General features: G+C 38.0%; 1 protein-coding gene across 1 annotated transcript in view; it reads left to right on the top strand.

Moving 5' to 3' along the window:
- The first annotated feature begins 235 nt into the window (after positions 1-235).
- The window catches only part of DRD3 (dopamine receptor D3), a 75070-nt gene continuing 51831 nt past the window's right edge, over positions 236-23474 (top strand). The window contains exons 1-2 of the mRNA XM_074214558.1: positions 236-350; positions 9149-9453. Of these exons, the coding sequence (XP_074070659.1) occupies positions 9166-9453 (288 nt within the window). The 5' untranslated portion in view covers positions 236-350; positions 9149-9165. The remainder of the gene's footprint in view (positions 351-9148; positions 9454-23474) is intronic.

Below are 23474 nucleotides of genomic sequence, written 5' to 3'. Positions count from 1 at the left end.
AAACCTGCTTCTGCCTTCGCCACCTCTCTTTTCAGCACCAAGGACAGAGACAGATCAGTTGGCCCATTCTCTTTAGGGTCGCTCTCTAAGCCACCAGGGGAAACTCATGGATCTGAAAGCAGCTCTGAGACATGCAGTAAGGTCTGATGGGGAAGCTGGAGCAGCAGCACATTACTGATTTTACCTTAGAGACAAAAATGGGTGATTTTCCTTTCTTTTTACTTCCACAGTTTCAATGTCCTAAGAAAAGCAAACTTTGGCATTTGGGAGCTCATATGCCAGTAGTGAATGGCTACAGGAGCTGAGGTGTTAAACTCCAAAGCCTACAGAAATCAGAAAGGATTTTCAGGGTAAGTAATTATTTCTTTTTGTTTTCTAAATTTGCACATGACGTTTTCCTGAAAGGCTGCATTACCGATTTGAGGTTTCTGTGGTTCTCTGAAAATATGCATCAAAACTACTTAAATACTATTACTTAAAAACCTGAAATCTTGAGGAAAAAAATCCTCCTTTTCTCTCTTAAGTGGTTTAGATGGCATAAATCTTTCCTTGTTCCTTTTTTCTTTTCCCTAAAATTGGATTCTTACAAGCTCAGAAAGTTATATTAATGTAGAATTAAAAGATGGAAAAGAGAAAGGTGTTATTATTCCAAGGATTTATGAAGGAATTGATTGTGTTTCTCTTGAGTGTCTCATTTAATTATGAGAATCTGTTACTTTAGATTCCCTAATTCAGTGTCCCAGTAATCCAGGTTTGAGGGCTTAGAGAAAGAGAGAGAGAGAGAGAGAGAGAGAGAGAGAGAGAGAGAGAGAGAGAGAGAGAGAGACTGTTTTGTACGGTCTATTTAAAGTCAGGCTGTTTCCAATTCAAAATCAAATTATTCCCAGTAGAGATGTATAGTACTTGAGATGATGATTGTGTATGTTTTCTTTAATGATGGCATATGATTTTGAGGGTTATTGTTGTTTTTCTCATGTGTGGAACTGCCGTTATTTACCGTAGCATATTGGATCAATGAAACTCATTGCAATTAAGGATTAGTTCCAGTTCATGCATTTGGTTTAATCGAATACCATCAAAAAGCACACATACAAATAATAATGTAGCAATAACAGTCATGGTAGAACATGGATTCTGACCACATTCTGGGTGCCTTTCAGTTGGTCAAGATTTTACTTCTATTTTCCATAATCAAGAGGTCCATAAACACTGTCTGCCTTTGATTCTGAGTAGAAAATTTTTGCTCCAGACTATACTGATGTTTTGTTTTTAAAGCATGAAAAATAGGATGAAAAGAAGGATTGGAACCTAATTGTCACTATTGCTTCTCTAAGTTAGAACATTTTCTAGGGTCAAAATGGCTAACATATGATGTTTATTTTGAACAGGTCAAGAGTAATATAAACTCTTCCAACTTGTAGTACCTAGAAATCAAATGACAATATAATAGTACACATGGGCTCTATATGAGGGTAAACCAAAAATCAATTAGACAAAACCAGGTGATTAAGAGGGGTGAAGAGTCATTATGCACTGACATCTAGCATGGTACCTGATCTGTTTTCAGTATTCAACAATATTGATAGATAATTGATTGACTGATTGATTGTCCTAGCCCCTCTGATTCTGACTAATACTTGAATGCTGTTTCTACAGGGTTGGTAGAAGAGGATGTTGATGAGGTTTAGTTATGAAAACATTTCAATCTTTCAGGTCTGACCATAATAACCAACTAGAATTGCTGCACATATTTTTGCTCTATACTATATATACATATATATGTAAATATAAGAAATATTTCTATTCACTTAGGAATTGCTATTTTTCAAAGCTGTTTTGCAGTTCTTTGAGAACATAAAGTGCCATAGAAATGCTAAACACTACTACTAATAACAACAATATAACGCCCACTGACTCAGAAAAGTTGCACACCTGCATTGAAGGCTCAGGCAAATGATAGATATAAGAGTCTTTTAAGACAAAGGTCATGGTAATTTTAAATTGCCTCTTAAATCATGTCTTTCCTTAACATGACACTAGGCGGAATTATACTGGAAAAGCCGCAGGGGAAATCAACAACTAGTATGAAGATGCTTTGACAGAGCTGGCTGGGGGTATTGGAGGGTTCTGGAATTGTGGGGAGAGGGGAGAAGGCAGGGGTTCAGACCAAGAACTGAGTATCCATCTATTATGAGAGCTAATATGCAATTCATGAAAGAGTCAACTACTTTCATGCTGGGGAAAGGATGACTTTTTCATCTAAACTTTATGCCCACTCATTTGGGCCTGTAAGCCTTAGTTACCAAATCTATGGGAAAAATCCTTAAAGAATGATCCAAACAAATCATCAGACCATAGGCTAGGAGCTAAAAAGGATTATAGAGACAATCAAGTCTAATCCTCTAATTTCAGAGATGTGAGAGCTGAAGCCCAGAGAAATCATAAGATGTGTAAGTCACTTGCCCATAAGATGGGCAAGTCACTCAACCGTGTTTTCCTCAGTCTCTTCATTTGGAAAAATCATCCCAGGATCTTTGTTAAAAAAAACCCAGAATGGGGAAACTTTAGAGGTAAACAAGTATTGAAACAACTAGACAACAAACAAATCAGCTTTAGAAATAGAAGAGATTTGAACCTAGGACCTCTGACTCCAGATCCCTTGATCTTTCCATTATGCAATTAAAATTTCAATTTTAACCAAGATGTTTTCTATCTTGCTAAAGGTGACCTAAAGCTGGAGAAGGAAAGTCTGGTGTTGTTTTTTTAATCTATAAAAGAAGGTTAAATTAGCTGATTCTATGAAATTTCTTCCATTTCTAAGACTGTGGAGTATTTGGAGTCCAATAGGTATTTTATAAATGAGATTTATTGCATGACACCTCATCAATCATCATGGAAGGACATTGACTGGATCTTATCTCAAGGTTGGGGAATAAGTTAGGAGAGTAAAGCTTCAATTGAGCTGAGTGTGGGAGGTTCCTGGTGCACCTGCTGTATTATCCTTGGCTATTGCTGTCAGAGTACTGACTTTTTTCAAGCACCTACCAACCCCACCTCCTCTTTTAAAATAGATAATTATTCATGCTGCCATCTTCAGACAGACGAGAAAATGAAAATGAGGTAGGTGTGACCTTGAACAAGTCACTCCTCCTCATCCATTCTCAATTTCCTAATTTACAAAATGACACTATTTAATCTAATGCTCCTTTTAGTTGCATACTATGACTCTAAAAGCAGACAAGCAAAATAAAATTTTAAAATACAATTCAATCCAATAACACATTTAATAAGCATTTTCTATGTACAATGCAAGAGTCATGGATATAGAGGACCAAACCATCCTCTGAGTCAAGAAGACATGAGCTGGAGAACTGTCTGACATCTATTGGCTTTGTGGTCTTAGGTCAGATGCTTAATCTCTATGACTCAAACAACATTTTAAGACTATAAAATGCCAACCTGATTCCCACTGATGAAATTCTTCTACCAAGGAAAATCTACTCCTTCTCTTCTTAGAATAACCTAGAGGCACTGAGGTGTTAAGTAACTGGCCTAGGGTCACACAGCCATTATGTGTCAAAAGCCAAACCCTGGATCAGGCTTACCTGACTCAGAAACTGTCAAAGACAAAACAAAAAAAATAGTTCTTTGTCTCAAAGAACTTGCATTCTACTGGGGGTGAGGTGGGGGTGAAATATAACATCTGCATAGGTAGGTATGATACAAGATAACATAACCAGCAGAGTAGGACAGAGGGGGGTTTTTTGTGGATAAATTTCTATTTCTAAAGCTGATTTGTTTGTTGTCTAGTTGTTTCAATACTTGTTTATCTCTAAAGTTTCCCCATTCTGGCTTTTTCTTGACAAAGATGCTGGGATGGTTTTTACAAATGAAGAAACTGAGGAAAGCAGGGTTGAGTGACTTGCCCAGAAATACATAGCTATTTTGTCTGAAGTCCTCCTGAATCCATGCCCAAAGCCCTATGCATTGTACCACATTCCTAAAGTTGATACCAATTGTTAAAATAATCAACAATACCTTCTCAGCCTGTAAAATAGAGAAACACACTACTTTTCATGCAAAGGTTAAAATGTTGCTCATCCAGTGCCCAAGTTACCCATATATTTAGGTTCAGTTTGGGAAAGCAAGTTGTCCTGGGAAGGTTTTATTTCTCCAAATCCTGCAGACTCTGGTAGTTCATATGTATATCATGACTTCCAAAAAAGATAAGATAGAATAGGATAGAAATTTAAGGGAATCATAGAGCCCAGGGGTTCTTAATCTTTTGTGTTTCTTGGAACTCCTTGGAAGTCTGGTACAGCGTATGGCTTCCTCAGAATGTTTCCAAATGCATACAAAAGATTCATTGGATTACGAAGGAAATCAATTATATTGAAATATAGAATTTAAAAATATACATATATTTTAAATTCACAGAACTTCCGATTAAGATTCTCTGATTTATAACCCCTGAACTCTATTAGGTTGTAAGCTCCTTAAGGACAGGAACTGTCTTTTAGCTCTTTTTTTTGTACCCCTCAGTGCTTTACACAGTGTCTGGAAGATATAGACAATTAATGAATCTTTATGAATTGATTGATCAATTTAAGCCCCCAAAAGTAGCAAGAACCCCTTTCTGAATTAGCCATTTGAATTTTTTTAAAAACTCATTTGGGAGACTATGAGGAACTTTCTTTACCCAGAGACCTGCCCCTTCTAGGCTAAGAATGTTGCCTGGAGAAGACATTTGATGTTAAATGACTTTAATAGGATCTCATAGCCAGTATGTAGGTGTAAGAATCAGGACTATTTCAGGGAAAACAGAAGGCTCTAAATAATTACTCCAGTTTTCCAACTGATGGCCATGCTGCTAGCATATGAATGGTTTCACCAAGCAAATTCTTTTGAGTCTTAGTTTGTCTTTTTGAGTCTTAATTCATATATGCATGCCGCTTCAGACATCCTATCTGCCCAAAATACTCAGGGTTGAGTCCTACGGCTTTTGCATTCAATAGATTTAGATGGATTTCATTCCTTCACTCTGCTAGTCTCACACAGATTCTCCAGGATGTCTCACCCTTGACACCATCCACATTTGACTTCTTTTCTCAGAGGAATTACAGTTGACTCCATGTCTAAGGAAACCAGCTGAGATTTACTCAACACTAGCCAGACCCCCATTGCTCTTTTCATAAAAAAAAAAACCTCTTAGAACCATGGCTTAGAATGATTTCTCCATTTGTGTCACAGAAATATTTTGGAGTGTCCAGAATTCCCCATGCCACCATTCTCCTGTCATCATCCATCTGGTTATCTGCAAATAGCCATTAAGGAGGTCCCAGTGCTTTATCATGTAACAAGTCTCTAATCCACTGTTATGAAAGCTGAGAATTGGGAATAATAGTCCTCTGCCAAAGGGGTCCTTCATTTGTACAGCACTTTCCTTTGTTCCTGAAGACAGTTTGGTTGGAAAGAATAGTGGATTAGAAGATTTATATTCTAGTTCCATTTCTACAACTAACAATCTCACTTTGTCATTCAACCTTACTATGGGTCAATAATAGGTGTTGTTTCTACAATGTAGACTAGTAGTGAAGATGATATCCTCTGGATGTTGAGGGAGGAGACAGAATAAATTCATTCATAAAGGCTTAATAATAATAATAATAATCTTGCTTTGCTATTGAGGATCTTCCCTGACAAAATGTGAATTTACCTTGTGTCTTGCTTTTATCAAGATGTCTTCTTATTTCAGTTGTTTCAGTCATGTCTAACTTTTTAGGACCACGTTTGGAATCGGGGTTTTTTTTTTTTTTTGGCAAAGGTACTGAAATGCTTTGCTATTTTCTTCTCCAGTTCATTTTACAGATGAGGAACTGAAGCAAACATGGTCTTCAGAGTCTAAAGGCAGATATGAACTCAGGTCTTCTTGACTCCAGGTTCTACAACATCTAGATATTTATAGTTTTCTTAAAAACATAATACTAAAAATACAGAAAACAGAGAACAAATTTATTACACACCATCTTGAGTCTACAGACATTCAAGAATACTTTTCCCTTTTGATGCATCCCACTTTTCCCCAGAGACCTATGTAGTTGTTACAGACTTTTAGTGCTACCCTGGAATTGAATAAAAACTCTTAATTACTAAAAAAAAAAATTAGGTAGCCCTACAAAATTAACTCCCCTGTCTGATATCTATATAATCCATGACTCAGTGGCAGGAAAGGACAAGCTATAACTTTCTTCCTTGAGGTTGTGTCCCTATGCCTTATTACTCCTTTGTTCCAGCTCCCATAGTTTGAAGATGTGCTTGGCTCCTTCTAAGAATATCTTATTCATTTCATTAATGCTGCTGTTCTAATACCAGTTTATAGTCTGAGAGAGACTAGATTAAAAATGGAGGTTCAATAATGAAGATTATTAACCATCAAGTCTAGTATTCTAGAGAGTTAAACCAAAAAGCAGACAAATCAACTTTGAGAAATGTAGCATGTATATACATGTATACTTAATATACTTAAATATAATATTAATTCAAAATATAGATTTCCAGAAATAAAAACTCCCCCCAAGACAGTAGGCACCTCTAAAATAAATTGCCTTTGAAAAAAATAGATATGCTCTGAAAAATAACATCAAATATGGGCCATGATTAGATTTTCTATAATCTAGATTATGGAGAAGAATACAGTTGATAATACTATATAGTAGTAATTATTTTGAATCATTTAACTATCAATTGTTTAGCTGGTGGATTTTCTAGATACCTTGCTTCCCCCTTCTGCTCCACATTTATTTGTTAAGAGTATCTTAGAGGGGAAAATTGAGAAGAAAAACTCAGATCTATCAACCTTTTAAGTTACAATAGATATTAAAAAATTTTAAGATAGAATTCAGAAACAATAAGCTACTATGAGATTTGGTATTTATTTGAGCCTTTCAATTTCTTTTACTATTTTATTGACTCCTTAATCATTTCCATAAATACTTCTTCCTTCAAAATGTGCCCTCCCTTGTACCAAGAGAAAAAATCGATCTGCAAAGTCAGATATAGTATTTGCTTCTGATAGTGTAGGTCAATCTAGCACCCATAGCCCTCCACTTTTCTTCCAAAAAGAAAGGTTTCCTCTTTTGTTCTCTTGAGGAGAAAAAAAAAATCATCATTACAAATATTCAGCATTCAAACTTTTAAATTTTTCTTTATTGTTTTTATTTCTCAAAACTACCAATTACCAGAGGCAAACCAAAGGTTAAGTTGCTTTGACTGCTCATAGAAATGTAACCAACTAGAGACCAGAGACAATAATGAGGGAAAATTGATCTGAAGTTAAAACCATCTGGCAGATGATATATAGTTGGGCTTCAGTTTGTTTTTGTTGTGTTTTGTTTTGCTTTTTTAAAATGTAATTCACTATTGACATTCAGCCGTACTATTTTTAAATAGCTGTCAAAACTCTTGGTGGTCAGACAATACAGTAATAAGCATCCCAAAGTTCTGGGCTTCATTTCTGTTTGACAAGTGAGATGGGTAACAAGACATTATTACCCTCACAGAACCATGCCATTTGTAGAGATGGTCAAACTGTCCCCCTAACTAATCTTCCAAATCATATCAAGTCCTCTGGACTTGTGCCTTTCTCAAAGATGGAAATATTCATCTCCAGGAAATAATCAGAAAGACATTGTGTTTTTCCCAAAGCTCTTGGCAATGATAGTACCATCACCAGGGCATCAGCTACCCTTCTTGAAATAATGTGCAAATAATTATTATTAGCAACTTATTATTACATTCTAAAATACAGTTGACAGGATGAAGTAGGGAGGATCAAAAACAAAAACAAAACCAACTAGCTCTAAATTATTCCAGTCCTGCAGTCCATTCTCAATTATCCACTTTAACTCTTTGATCTCCGAAGTTGAAAGGGTTTTATTTCAATAAAATGTGGCATATAAACCAGGAGACAACTCCAGCTCATTTTACAGATGAGGAAACTAAGGCAACACTTAAGTGTTGAGTGACTTGCCCAGGGTCACATAGCTAGTAAATATTTGAGGTTAGATTTATTCTAAGGAAGATGGGTCTTCTGACTCTAGGTCTGGTGCTCTTTCCACTCTTCCACCTTGTTGCTCTACAATTCCAAACCCCCAACAAATACAACAAAACAAAAAAACCAACCAACAAGAAGTCATCTTTCCTATACTTTTTTAAAATACTATTCTCATGGCATGTATTATATTCAGTGTTATAGGATTAGTTTATTACCTGTCATTTATTCTGATAGATTTGAGATCCTTGAAAATTGCAACTGAATTTCTTTTTTCTTTTCCATCTACCAAGGGAGGGAGCACTGTGTAAGAATACACAGTAAGTGTTCAGTCAATGCTTATTAAAATAAATCAAATTCCCTCCAATCAAATGCAAACAACTGTTTGAAGTCTAGGAGATGCTCCCCCAGGGCATTCTATGATAGAATGGCACCATTTTGACAAGGGAGGTTCTTGATCCAAGGTCAGTACAGTCTGATAGTGACAGCAGTGATTTTTCCTATCAGTATTAATCACCTGTAGTCGAATGGATAACACCAATAGATCATCATGGCAACAAACTGTGTTTGACCTCTAGGGTCCCCCAATATTTCCCACAATTTTTGAAACTAACTTCTAGACTGGACTCTCCAAGTCTACATCTTCTTGTAGGGGATGCACAAGAGGATTTTTAAAAGGGAGGTGAGACATAGAAAAAAACACAAAAGCATATGAAGATAAAATGACCTGGATTTGAATCCTACCTGCAGTTGTTTGAACTACATCTAGTTGGTGAAATGGATAGAGAGCTGCCAGAAATACCTGAGTTTAAATCCTGCCTAACCGAATGTGTGACTCTGAGCAAGTATCTGCCTCAGTTTCCTCATCAGTAAAAATGGAGATTATTAATATTAATAAGTAGTTATTATATTAATATTCTATATAATTAATAACTCCCTAAAGTTGTTGGGAGAATCAGATGAAATGATAGATGTAAAAGTACTTTGCAAATTTTAAAGAGCTATATAAATGCTAGCTATTACTACATGGAGAGGGAAAATGATTAAAAGTATAAGATGAATTATCCTGATCAATATTGCTTTTTCATCTTGTTCTAGGGAACTCCTTCAGAAAGATGACTTCACTTCTTACAATGGCTCTTCTCAGTCCACTGAACAACTCTATCAACTCTACTTGCAGAAAGGAGAACACAACTGGCTCAGTTCTACCCCATGCCCGTGCCTACTATGCCCTCTCCTACTGTGCTCTCATCCTGGTCATTGTCTTTGGCAATGTCCTGGTCTGCCTGGCTGTGCTAAAAGAACGCTCCCTGCAGACGGCCACTAACTACCTGGTGGTGAGCCTGGCTGTGGCAGACCTACTTGTGGCCACCTTGGTGATGCCCTGGGTGGTGTACCTGGAGGTGAGTGTGCCTGAGTGCCACAGGGCCAGCCTGGGGAGTTTTGTTCATGTCTCCTGCTATTCAGAAGCATGTGCATAATTAGATTCAGCCAACTATCTTGCTTCCAAGGAGTTCAAAACATTCCACTTCACAATACACCCCAGTAAGTAAGGAGGACAGAGATAGTGTCGTGCTCATTTTAATGATGAAACTGAGACTCCCTGAGAGGCAGTGACTGTCTAATGTCACTCAGCAAAATCAGAAGCAGAGAATGGGGAACGAGTCCATTCCCAAGTCCTCAGCATGATGACTAAACTGAAGAAATGCTGTCAATGTTTCACTATCTAAGAAGCTCCCAGGTTTGTGTGAATCATGCATGAGGCCTGCTTTAGTCACCTCCCAGGCTGCTTTATCAGTGGGGAAAAGATGAGGAAGAATGGGAAATGGATCCACCTCTGTCCAATCACTTTCTAAGGGAGAAAGGTGGCAGGAAACCAGAGAGGAGGGGGTCGAGGAAAGAAAGGAGGAATTGGGGAACATTAGGGAGATGGGAAGGGAAGAACAAAGCAATGGGAAAGGGAAAGGGAGGAGACAGACGAGAGAGAGGGTAAGGAGAGACCAGGAATTGATATGCAATCTAACCAGGACATGTTACAAGTGACTGGGTTTCTTCCATATTGGTACTCCATAACTGGCTTAGACAGAGCCAGAAAAGATTTTGAATAAACATTTAAGTTACTTTGATTAACAGTGAGAGACACCATAGAATTGGACAGAAGATAGTTCTGGGAGTCAGGAAGCTGGAAAAGGCTTCAGCTCAAGAATAACTTCTTATATGAAGCTTTTCCAGGTCCCTCTCCCTAACTTGCTCATATCTTCCCTTCTAAGGCTCCCTTTCCTCTAGTCTGTGTGTGCACATCCATAGATATATGTATATGTTATCTTTTCCATTAGAAAGGAAGGTCTTTAAGGTTAAGAACTGTTTCTGTTTTGGTTTTTTTGGTAAAGTTAGGGATGAGGATCAGTCAAAATTACTTATTCCCTCATAAAGTGTATCAGGATGCTAAACACTGTTTAGATAAATGGAGACAGAAATAGAGGTGGAGAGGGAGAAAAGGGGCAGAGATACAGAGACAGAGGCAAAGAGACAGAGGGAGAGGGAGAGAGACAGAAAGAGAAAGACAGAGACAGAGAGAGACAAGGAGAGAGGGAGAGCGAGAAGGAGAGACAGAGACAGAGAATATTACTACGTAAATGCTAACATTTCAATTGTTGACTTACCATTGTTTCAGTCATATCTGACTCTCCATATCCCCATTTCAAGTTGTCTTAGCAAAGATCTTGGAGGGGTTTTCCATTTCCTTCTCCAATTTGTTTCACAGCTGAGGAAACTGAAGTCAACAGGGTGAAGTGACTTGCCCAGGGTCACTCATCCAGTAGCTGTCTGAGTTGGATTTGAACTCAAAGAAAAGTTTTCCAGATTCCAAGCCCAGTGCTCTATCCTCTGTGCAATTAGTGACTCTAGGTGTGAATAATGCTTTGCCAATCAATCAATCAATAAATATTTATTAAATACCTACTATATATCATTTTGTGCTAAGCAAAGAAGATACAAAAAGAGTCAAGACAGTCCCTGCCCTCAGGGATTTTACAGTCTAATAAGAAAGTCTGTTGGGGTGGCATGATGAAATCAGTTCAGATTGGGTGAGACTTGGCTCTGAAGACCTTTATTAAAGCAGGGACTAGTTCAAACCAAAGGAAGGTGAGCTTTCCAGAGTCTGGCAGTTAAGAGGAAGAAGTGGGGATCTCAGGTGCTGAGCCAGAATTGGTAGGCAGAGGTAACAGGAAAAAGAGAAAATAAGACTGAGTTGAGGTGATGTGGAGTGGGGGAGACTAAGGAGGGCAACCAGCATTACTGGCATCTCTGAGTCAAAAATTCGGGTTGACATTACCCACATTGTATCCACATTATCAACTACTGGGGAAAGTTCCAAGAAAAGTGCTCTTTCCCCAACTTCCCCTGCCAAGGCCTGAACATTTCTGGTAACCTGAATTTTGCTTCAACCACAAAAGGCCCAGGGTTAGCTAGAGATAAATATAAATGTAAATTAAGGCAGAGAGCCAAACCGCAGCCTAAAGCTGTAGAAGGAAGAAGAGAACTACTCGGACCTCAGGGGCCATTATATATGGCTTCCAGGTTTAAAATGGGCTAATTATTGTAATGGAGTGTTACATTTGTATTCCTAGCTCTCAGCACTTTGCCAGGTTTGTAGTAATACAGGGCAGTGCCAGGTCCACAGTAAGAACTTAATAAATACTTGTTGATTCTGTTAATTTTGTGGAGGGAGCCCCCACATGGGGAGTTCCCTAAACACATGAAATCACAGAGCCACACCCTTCTTCCCCACTTCCACTCCTAGGACTCAAAATGGCACAGGCACTGGGGAATACTACAAAGCAGAAATATTTGTTTATTTTTTTTTGAAATATTTGTTTATTTTCTTAAGTATTTTCACTCAAATGTGTGAAATGAAATAAGTCCAAAGGTTATCAAGAAAAACATCCATTCTGTAACAGAGAAATTAGGGTGCAGTCACCCATTCAAGAAACAGATACTCTTCCTGGCAAAACATGTAATTACTAAAGAGATTTTTTTTTCCCCAAAACACCCTAACATACTATTATTATTTCCTCTTGGCAGTTTGTGTCCTTCTTATAAAGAAATGTCCAATGGAGGATCACAAATGATGCTATGATTAAAAGAAATTAAGATTCATCAAATTAATATCTCAGCCAATATTAATAGTGAAGATGACAGTTAATTATGTATGACATATCACAGGAGAGCAAAAGCCTCAGACATAAAGACTACCTTATGTTAGTACTAATATTAAAGAATGGTTGAGAACTAAAATTAGGCACTTGATCTTAAGGGGACAAAGACAAAGGGAAGAAAAGGAAGCAAAAAAAATAGGAGAAAAGAAAATTAAATAGGCCAGAAAATAATAACCCTTGTGGCTACTAAAAGGTAATCATTTGCCTAAATTTAATTTCATTTTACCACACTATTCTATTTTCAGAAGACATGTATTCAGAATAAAACCCTGTTGGGGAATGGCTCTTTGGATCTCCTTAGAAATACATATATTATATGTATATATATATATATATATATATATATATATATATCAGGTAAGTGAATTACAGATTAATAGATTTAGAGTTGCAAAGGACCTCAGAGGTGATATGTCTAATTCCTTTATTTTATCGATCAGGTTCAGAGACGTTGAAAGATTTGTCCAAGGATTTGAAGCCAAGTCCTATGGTTCTAAATCTATCATTTTTCCTATTATACATTTTAAGGCCCTTAGTCTTCATGATTGATGTTCTATTTATTTCTTGAATCAAGCAGCAGTGAGTTGGTAGAGAGATAGCCTCAAAGTTGGGAAGACCTAGGTTCCAGTCTGCCTCTGATATACATTCGGTGTGTGATCTTGAACATATCACTTAACCTCTTAGTATTAAGGACCACTCCCTAATGCTAGAAATTATAGAAAAGTCACTCAATCTATTGAATGTAGTTTCTTTACTAGAGGATTCCCAATAGCAATGAAATCTCAGTCCAGTGCTTATCAATAAGGAGTTTGAATAAAAGCTGAAATTAGGTAAATATGTAGAAATGTCTACATGAGATTCAGGGAGCCCTTAGACTCTGTAAATTAATAAAACTAAATCAACAATTCCAAACATCTATATCCAATGGTCACCCTTGAAGATGTCAAACTTCCTAAGTAGGGGTTCTTAACAGTTTCCTATGTAACGGACTCCTTTGAAGAAGACCAATGTTGACCTTTTTTCAGAATATTTTTAAATTCCTAATTGTAGAAAAGGTTTGATTTCAGTTAGAAGTTGCTAAAAACTAATATATAACTTTTTTCTCATTCAAGTTAATAGATGCCTAGAAACCTATCCACAAGTCCCTTGTATCCCCAAGTTAAGAATCCCTGTTCCCAAGGCTGCTGCTGCTGTTGATGTTTGTCCTTCATTCTTGAAGAAGACCATGATCTTAGTGAGGTGATGCCGTGACAAGCACATGAATTAGATTTGAGTCAGGAGGTACTGGGCTAAGTCATCAGCCTCACTTTTTCCTCCAGAACCATTTGGGTCCAGTGCCAGATATGAATCAGAATGACTGGAGATGGTCCTGGATGTGAGGCAATTAGGGTTAAATGACTTGCCCAAGGTCACACAGCTAGTAGGTGTCAAGAGCCTGAGACTGCATTCAAACTCCTGTCCTAATTCCAAGGGTAGTTCTTTATCCACTGTACCAACCAGATGCTCCCAAGGCTGAATAAGGTAAAAAGAGGGCAGAAAAAATGCAAAATGCATTTCATTCCCCTTGAAATACAATTGTGGTTCTGTTTTCTTGGGGGCAAGACATTTAGGTCCACTTCCCTTGGGTCTACCTCTCTTAGGTTTCTATTATTATAGCAGTCCACCAACTCTCACAAATTGCAAAACCTTCACAAATAGAGGCTTGCTCTTAGTTTGGAGACTATGCTATGTTAAGAACTAATGATTGCACTTTATAGCATGCATTGTATCTCCTTTCCTTTTCTTTCTCTAGAGTACCAGTACAAGTTTACAGACAGTTGCTTCTTTTGAAAGAATTTGATATTCTTAGTTTTTTTAAAAAATCAAATCCTTAAATATAATCACTGACATAGTCTAATGGAAGGACTGGTAATCATAGAGATGAAAGGGATAATGTAGTTGCATTCTTTAGTCATTTCAGTCATGTCTGACTCTTTGTGACGCCATTAGAGGTTTTCTTGGCAAAGATACTGGAGGGACTTTCCATTTGCTTCTCTACATCATTTCAGAGATGAAAAACCTGGAGGTTAACAGGGTTAAGTGACTTGCCTAGGGTCACAGAACTTCAGGCATGGTACTCTCTCCACTGTCATCCCCTCATTTTACAGAGGATAAAACTGAGAAGCCAGTTTAGTCACACAGCTAGTATAGGTAGAACTTGATTTTTCAGGTCTTTCTGTTTCTAAGTCCAGTGCATTTTCCACTATGCCAAGCTTGAGCAAGTTAATTTCTGTGTCTTAAATTCCTCAAATGATTTTCTGATTTTTCTGCCCATCTTTCTACCCAACTCAACCTTGGGAACAGGGTGGGTAAGAGAACCATGGACCGATTTCAAGTGGTCCCTTAACATGATTGGGGGAAGTTACATTTTAATTTGAAGTAACTTCTAAAATAAAGTGGTTAGGCTAGATGACCTAAGTTTATTATTCTATGTTCCTATAACCCCTTTTCTATATGACACTATATCACCAGAAGACACTTTTTTTTTTAGTTTTTGCAAGGCAATGGGGTTAAGTGGCTTGCTCAAGGCCACACAGCTAGGTAATTATTATGTGTCTGAGGCTAGATTTGAATTCAGATACCCCTGACTCCAGGGCCAGTGCTCTTTCCACTGTGCCACCTAGCCGAACCCCAGAAGACTCTTAATACATAATGAGCTATGCTTTTTCCATGGAATATATATTGTATGCTTTTAAGCAGCTATCTCTATATAGTATCAATGCAAATCTATAATGGATGAAATATACTGTAAATAGAAGTCTGGTAGCTAGTACATGGACTCCTTGTCCCTTAGTTAAGGCTATATAATATCTATCCCCATCACAGAGTCTGAGACTAAGAGAGGTCAGCATGGGCTCATGCCAAAGTGCTGAGTTGGGAGTCAAGAAATCCTCGGCACCATTATTAATGCCCAATTATCTTAACCATCTCTCATAAGCATATTGTCTATGACAAATCTGAGATAGAAGAAAATTTTGTAGAGTTCTTAGGAGAAGAGAGCCACAGGCCACCAAAAACAAATGTATCAGAGAGAACCACAAAGTATTACTATCATTTATGTTCCCTGGTAGTGAAATTAGTTGGCCAGATGTGCAGGAAAGGAGACCAGATGGAACATTGACAATGAAGCAATGTTGATTGTGGAGAGAGTATAACCAAGATGTGACTACATGCATAAGAAAAGTGCTCTTCTGGGTCAAAGTAACCACAATAAGTTGAGAGATTTGTGAAATTTGTTTGGGAAGAAGTATAGACTAACAAGGGTGTGTTTAAGAGGTATCCATTTTCTCTCTTCTCCCCCCCCCAAAAAAAAACTTCCTTACAGGGAAGACAAGCTCATATTTTTACTAAACTAAGGTCAACATGGGCATCTTGATTCTTTGGAGATTTGTCAGAAATCCATTTTATTTGCACTAACATTATTTCAGAGTTCAGAGAAAGACTAGGTAGAATCCTGTAAAATTCCTCAGAACAGGTCAACTTAAGAGGAAGTGAAGTATTCTTATTAATCAAATTTTTATGACAAAAGAACCTGTTGAGGAAACTGAAAATATTGCATAGATAATATATCCACCAATTTTGAAAAGACAAGGAAAAAGAATCAGTGACAGAGCTTAAGTATTTTAAAAAAAAAAAGGAGTATGGTTCTAAAAGGAGAGCATTAGAATTGCTAAAGTTAAGAATGAACTGGGGAAGCTAAGTGGCACAGTAGATAGAGTACCAGCCCTGGAGTCAGGAGGACCTGAGTTCAAATTCAACCTCAGGAGCTTAATCATTACCTAGCTGTGTGACCTTGGGTAAGTCACTTAACACCCCCAAAAGAATGAACAGAAGACAGTATTCAATGTTAATGTCAAAAGGTGAATTGTGTGACTTTTTAATGCTAAGGAAAAGAAAAAATCAATAAAGGGCACAGGGTCATCTACATCATCATTGTAGATGGGATGATAATGATGAATAAATGAAAGAAGACAGAAATACTCAACTCTTTTTCTGCTACTGTTTTCTGTACCAGAAAGGAGAATGATCATTGTAATGGTAAGGAGAGAGCAAACATTACAAAGGACCCTGAAAGTAACAATCCAAGATAAATGAGGTTCAACTTGCTATTGGAAAAACTACATCTCAAGAAGCTCAAAGAATTGGTACACATGATTTCTGTAGAGTTGGTAGTGATCTTTCAAAAAATTGCAATGAGTGGGAAAGGTATAGAACTGAGGGTAGACAAATTTCCTAATTAACAAAAAGCAAGAGAGGATCTTCAAATTTCAAAAGCTGAATAGCTTGACCTTGATTCCTAACAAAATAATAGAATTCATTGTTAAGGAGATGGTATATGGGTGATTAATAAGGAAAATAGTGATTGCTAAGAGTACTTGTAGGTTCAACCAAAACACAACATCCCAGAATACCTTATTTTCTTGTTTGAGAGGATTATTAGATTGGTAGATCAAGGTATACACATTGAATATCTGGATTTCAGCAAGACATATGGCAAAGTTTCTCAGATTATCCTTATGGACATGATGAAGCTGCAATTAGGTGGATTTGAAATGAGTTGGATCACTTGAGCTGAAGAGTGATTAGTGTATTAATTAATGCTATCCCAGTCTATGATCTGTAGTGGACTGTGCTCAAAATCTATCCTTCATCTTATTCTGTCCAATATTTTAATTAAGGAATACATGTTTATTATGTTTGCAGATAATCCAAAGCAGGAAGGTAAAGCTAAAATATTGGATAAAAGAATCAAGATTTTTAAAAATTCTCAATAAATTAAGACAATAGGCATAAGTATAAAGTCATTTGTGTACAGAAAATCAACTATAAAAATACAGCTATGGGAAACTGACTAAATGATAGTTCATTTGGGAAAAGAACCAAAGATTTTAGAGATCTATAATTTTAATGGTAATTGACAGTGTAAATCATAGCGGAGAGAGGAGGAAAAGGAAGAGAACAACCTAAGTGCAATCTTATGTTGTGTTATGTTGTGTTAACAGAAGCATAGAATCCAAAACAAGGGAGATCATTGTGCACTCTGCCCTTACCAGCCTCCATTTGTAATATCGTGTTCACTTCTGTGCTCCGTATGATCCAAAGGACATTAACAAGCTGGAGTGTGTCCCAAAGGTGACCAGGATGATTAGAGGACAGGGATCCATGAGATAGGTAAATCAACTAAAGAAATTAGGGATATTACTCTAGAAAAGAAAGGACCTGAAGACATATGACAACTGCTTCAAGTATTGAAGGACTTTCTCATGGAAGAAGATGATATGTGCTTATTTTCTGATTTTGGGAAGAAGTATAGACTAACAAGGGTGTGTTTAAGAAGTATCCATTTTCTCTCTTCTTCCCACCCCCCAACTTCCTTACAGGGAAGACAAGTTCATATTTTTACCAAACTAAGGGCAACATGGGCATCTTGATTCTTTGGAGATTTGTCAGAAAGAACAAAGTATAATGGATGGAAGTTGCAGAGGCAGATACTTGGTTGAAATAAGAAAATACTCCCTAGCAATTTGAGCAATCCAAAAGCAGAATGGGTTGTATTAAAAGTAGTGAGTTCCCTATCACTAGAAGCATGCATGTACAAATTGTAAGGGATACAGTGAAGAAAGTTCCTCCTCAAGAAAATGGGAAAACTATTCTCTGTCTAGTCTAGGATCAATTTCACTAGTGCCAAAAGACAGTTATATTAAAAATTAGTTGGGGGCAGCTAAGTGGTCCATGGATAGAGTATTGGCCCCTGAAGTCAGGAAGACCTGAGTTCAAATTCAACCTCAGACACTTAATGCTTACTCAGCTGTGTGACCTTGGGCAAGTCACTTAATCACATTAACTTACAAAAATAAAAAAAAGTTAACACTGACAAAGGATAAATGCTTCATTATAGTCTCTCGTGACCTTCAGATCAGTTCATTATTTCTTGGCCTAGCATAGAGAGCTAAGACCCTGCACATGGTCGATAAGCACCATACCCAGAGAAATTTAAAGAATGAAGACAACATTATCCTCGGATTCAATTCCTTCCCCTTTAGTATCATGGAAACCTCTGAGAGGTCCAAGTTGAACTTTGTCCTCTTGGTGAACCCCAAGTGAGCCTCCCTATTCCAAACACCATTATATGTCCTATGAACAAAGATTTCAGGTTACATTTTTGTTTAGAATGGCTTGTGACTTAATCATAACTTGTTCAATATAGGCTGTAGGCATTAGTTAAAATATTGATGTACAAGGTAGTAGAGTGAATACCCAGGCAGAAAACCTAGTCAGAAAAATCTACTGAATATTTTCTGTGTGATCTTTGTCATTGCCTTTCTTTGAAACTTAGTTTCTTAATCTGTAAAGGAGGGATAATAATATTTGCTCTACTCATTGTATGATGATGATGAAGATGAAGATGATGATGATGATGCTTGTCCTTTGTTCTTTGAAGAGATCATGATATCAGTGAGGTGATGCCTTGATAAAAATGTGAATTGGATTTGAGTGAGAGAATGCTATACTAAACACCAGCCTCACTTTCTCCTCTGGAGCCATCTGCTCAGCTATGGATCAGGACAACTGTAGATGACCGTAGATTGGGGGATGGAAAGTTGTGTCAGAGTCCCCTTTTTTATCTCATTCTATGGAGTAGGAAACATTGTTTTAATGAAAGAGTGGCAGTAATAAGTAACCTCACCTCATAAAATCATTGTCAGAATCATAAAAGGCCATGCATGTAAAGCATTATGGAAGAGTACAGGATGACTATTGTCAACAAACATAGGACCCAAGACATAGGTATTGCCTAGAGGTAGAGAAAGGGATTTCTTCTGAGATTTCATATGATTTAGACCTAGAAAAATCTTACAGATTAGCTTGTTCAATTCCCTCATTTCATAAATGAGAATACAGAGGCCCAGAAGTTTTAAGTGGTTTGTCCAAAGTCACAAAGTAATAAGTAGCAATACATTATTATTAATATACTTATACAGCACCTTAAAAATTGCAAAATGCTTTACAAATAATATCTCATTTGATTCTCACAACCACCCTGCAAATAGATGCTATTTACAGATAGGTAAACTGAGGTCACGAATGGTCAAATGACTTGATGAGGGTCAAACAGCTACTAAGAGTCTTAAAATAGATTTGAACTCAAATCTTCCTAATTCAAGGTCCCGTATTCTATCCAGTGTGCCACCAGTATGCTGTGTAATTCAAATTCTGATCTTCTGGCTATACATATTGTTCCCTTTTCATTATATCACACTGCCAGTTTAAGGGATACTACTTAGACTTCTTTCCCAATAGTCCCTTATTAAAATGCAAATACTTCATGAAAGAGAAACAAGTTAAACCTTTATTAATATCTAAGTACACTAATTTAATCAGATTACCTAGCAAATACCTAAGGGATTTGGATTCCTATGAGACATAAGATAGATTCCATTTTGAAGAAGGAAAGAGAAGATGGAAGGCAAGGGAAGGAAGGAGGGAGGGAGGGAGGGAGGAAGGAAGGAAGGAAGGAAGGAAGGAAGGAAGGAAGGAAGGAAGGAAGGAAGGAAGGAAGGAAGGAAGGAAGGAAGGAAGGAAGGAAGGAAGGGGGAAAGAAGAGTTAAGAAGGAGAAGAAGAAGAAAGGGGAAAAAGGTGTGAGAACCAGAGTAGCGAGTACTGTCCAATATTCTCTGGGTAGGTAGCCTGGAATGGAGGCAGGAGGGTCAATGAGAACAGAGAAAGAGAGAGGTAGAAGAACCTAAACAGATCCGATGATTTGCCAATTTTACCAAAGGCTTCCCATGTACTCCAGGGTCCAACACTTCATGAAGATAAGCAGAGTACCCAGGGGCTTTCCACCTCTGGCCTCCCACAGGCTTTCTCACCACAAGGGCTACAATATGGAAGGCCCAAGCCTTGAGTGTCCCTTGATCTGAGTTGCAGCATTTTCTGACATGCATTCCTCTGGGTCACACCAAAGAATTCTTTCTCCAATTCTCTGTCCCTATCTCTGTCTCTGTCTCTGTCTGTCTATCTCTTTCTCTGTCTCTGTCTCTGTCTCTGTCCCTGTGTGTGTGTGTGTCTGTCTGTCTGTCTGATTCTCTCTGTGTCTGTCTGTCTCTGTCTGTCTTTCTCTCTGTCTCTCTCTCTGTCTCTCTGTCTCTCTGTCTCTCTTTGTCTCTCTCTGTCTCTCTCTGTCTCTCTCTCTGTCTCTCTCTGTCTCTGTCTCTCTCTCGCTCTCGCTCTCGCTCTCTCTCGCTCTCGCTCTTGCTCTCTCTCGCTCTCTACTCTCTGGCTTTTAATTTCCTGCCTTCCCAACTGCAGGCTGTTTTGGCTCTTTTTCCAAGCACAAGCCTCCAGTTTTGTTCCACTCTGTTAAGCTCCTTTGGTGATGTCTAATGCACTCATATTGAGACAGAGAGGGAGAGAAGCAGCCAGGGGGACGCTGAGAAAGCTAAACTTAGAAAAGCTGGGGGCTCAGGAAAAGCTGAGGGAAAGAGGAGAGGGCATCACTGGTAGAACTCTGAACCTGGAAGCAAGACTCTCGGGTTCGAATCCTGCCTCAGTCACTCACAGGTTGTGCAATCATCGAACCTCGGTGCCTCAAATGTAAAATGAGGATGAATAATAGTTGGATTTTTTATCTCAGAGGGGCCATTGTCAGCAAAGTGCTTTAGAAACTTGAGTTGCTAGTGTGTTGGAAAATGAAACAGAAATGTAGATGAGTCCAAATGAAATGGAGCTGGGGAGGCTGAGAAGGGGAGAGAGAGCCCGAAAGAATGGAGTCAATTTGCCCCAAAGAGAATAATCAGGGTCTGCGAGTAAGGAAAGGAAGGGAGGATCTGGAAATCCAGGAAAGACACCTGGGTGCTTGGTGATGATGGGAATAACAGAGCAAGATACCATCTTGTCTTAGATGCCCAAGGTTTGTTTACCTCTGCCTAAACCAAGAAAACATCCCAGCTGGAGTGAAGGCAATTTAAATCCTCCCATAAGATAAAGAAAAGCAGAGCTCCTCACAATGGTCTTAAGAAACTGTGAATAAATATGTGCTCAGAGAAGGGCAAGAGTTAGAAAGGAATTTAGAGCTAATCGAATTCAATGCCCCAATGTTGGAAAAGAGGAAACTGGGACTTAAGAGAATTTAGGTGATTTGTGGTTGGTTTTCAAACTGCAGTCTGATAAGGTGAAAAGAACTCTGGATTGCAAATCGAAGAGATGGGTTAGAATTCCATCTGTCTCAGATACTATTTGAGTCAAACTGAACCCATCACTTCTGGGAGTCTCAGTGTCTTTATCTGTAACAGGAGAACTAGAAGACCTCTGAAGACACTTCACCTCTAAATCTATGATTAATTTTTTTGAGGTCTGGGGGAAGTGGCTCTCTCCAAGAAGTTCCAGTTCTGAACTTTTGCAGATCCAGATGCAGTCCTCAAAGAGTCTCACCTCTAAAGAGAAGGGCCAAGGCTCTTCTCCTACCACCACCTAAGAATATAACTTGAGAAAATCTCTTAAAGTTAGATTTGTCCAGAGTACTCCCAAAAGGGATAAGCAAGATTCCCTCTCAAAAGACACACAATGTACAAAATAGATAAGGTATAGGACAGCTATTTATTTTCCGTACCACAAAAGAAATGCTTAAAACACAAAAGACTCAGAAGCATTCATTGACAAATACATAAAACATGTTACAGTAGCCCATCACACATTATACTATGGGGGTGGGAGGTTGATATTTAACACATTACAGTATATTATACCTTTGTGAAATTAGTGAATAGGAATTTCACTTTCACCTTGAATCTACAACGCCATTAAACAGTTCATTTAGTCAGAAATATATGTACCATCCTTTTATCAATCTACCAAAGGTCATCTTCTCTGAAAAGTAGTAGCAGGAAGTAACTCCTGCTCAAACTCATACCTCTCCAACTCATGAGGAATCCACCAAGGCTAATGATATCTTTCTCAGGATTGCTGTTCAGTTAACCATTCTCAGGGAAAGAAATGCAAAATCAGAAAATGCAACCACGGACTTGAAATCCAGTTTTAGACTCGCCAAGGCAAGTTGCTACCATGCTCAAACAGGCACTGTTGCTGCTGGGAAAGGAGAAATATCTCCCCCCTACTTCAATAGGTCTGAAGAAAAGACTTGAAGAGTCCTGACATTTTTGACAAATAAAAGAGGAAAAAGAAAGTGATAATGGGATTCCCTCTCCTTTATCCCTAGAGTAGACAACCCTCTTCCTGACTGCAGCTAAGTCTCTTGGGCATAACCACTCCCTCACTTTTCCAGGGACCAATAGACCAACCAGGATTTCCTTTATCTCAAAGTTCTCCAGAACTGAGCCAAAGAATATCAGAAGGTTTCTTTGGTTCTCACTCCTGTAGTCCTTAAATTAGAAAACTATGGAATATCAAGAGAAGCACCTCTTCTTGTTGGATTTGGGGACAGAAGCCCTGAGTTTGAATATCATCCTTCTGTTTAAGTAACTTGTGACTTTGTTGTGTCCAACTTGGCTCTCTGGCCATGAACTTTCCAAAACTTTAAGTTGAAGGGAAAAAGGATAAGTATTAATCTCCAAGGTCTTTTATACATCTCATCCCAGGCTCCCTAGAGGTATTGAGGAGTAGAACAAACACTTCCAAGTTTTATACCATTTAGGCTCATCCTTCCTGAAGATATGGGCTAAGAGAGCCAAACCCCCTTCAGCTGTGTGTATTGTAGACCAAAAATTTACTTCTGGGTCCCTGAAGATATTAGTCTGCTCCTGCCTTCTGTATAGCCAAAGGGAGTTAATTACTCATTAGCAAGTGAGACTAACACCTGAATAATACCACCTGGCTATGTTTGTCTACTCTTCCAAAGTGAGTTGTTCATTAGCGGGTTGTTGTTTTTTTTGAGACAATTCTGAAATGTACCTCAAAGAAATCAGATTTGCTGATTCCTTATGTTCTAAGAGTCCTGGATACTTAAAGACATTATTTCCTCTAATACGATCATAATAATTGCTCATATTTATAAAGCTTTGATTTTATAAAATGATTTCCTCCTAACTACCCTGTTGTAAGGGCACCTAGGTGGTACAACAGATAGAGCACCAGGTCTGGAGTCAGGAAGACTCATCTTCCTGAGTTTAAATCTGATCTCAGATACTTTCTGACTGAGTGACCCTGGGCA

This window comes from Macrotis lagotis, chromosome 1 (genome assembly GCF_037893015.1).
Source record: "Macrotis lagotis isolate mMagLag1 chromosome 1, bilby.v1.9.chrom.fasta, whole genome shotgun sequence".
NCBI classification, from domain to species: Eukaryota; Metazoa; Chordata; class Mammalia; order Peramelemorphia; family Peramelidae; genus Macrotis; species Macrotis lagotis.
The sequence above is the reverse complement of the archived record's forward strand: the minus strand, read 5'-3'. Positions and strand labels throughout refer to the sequence as shown.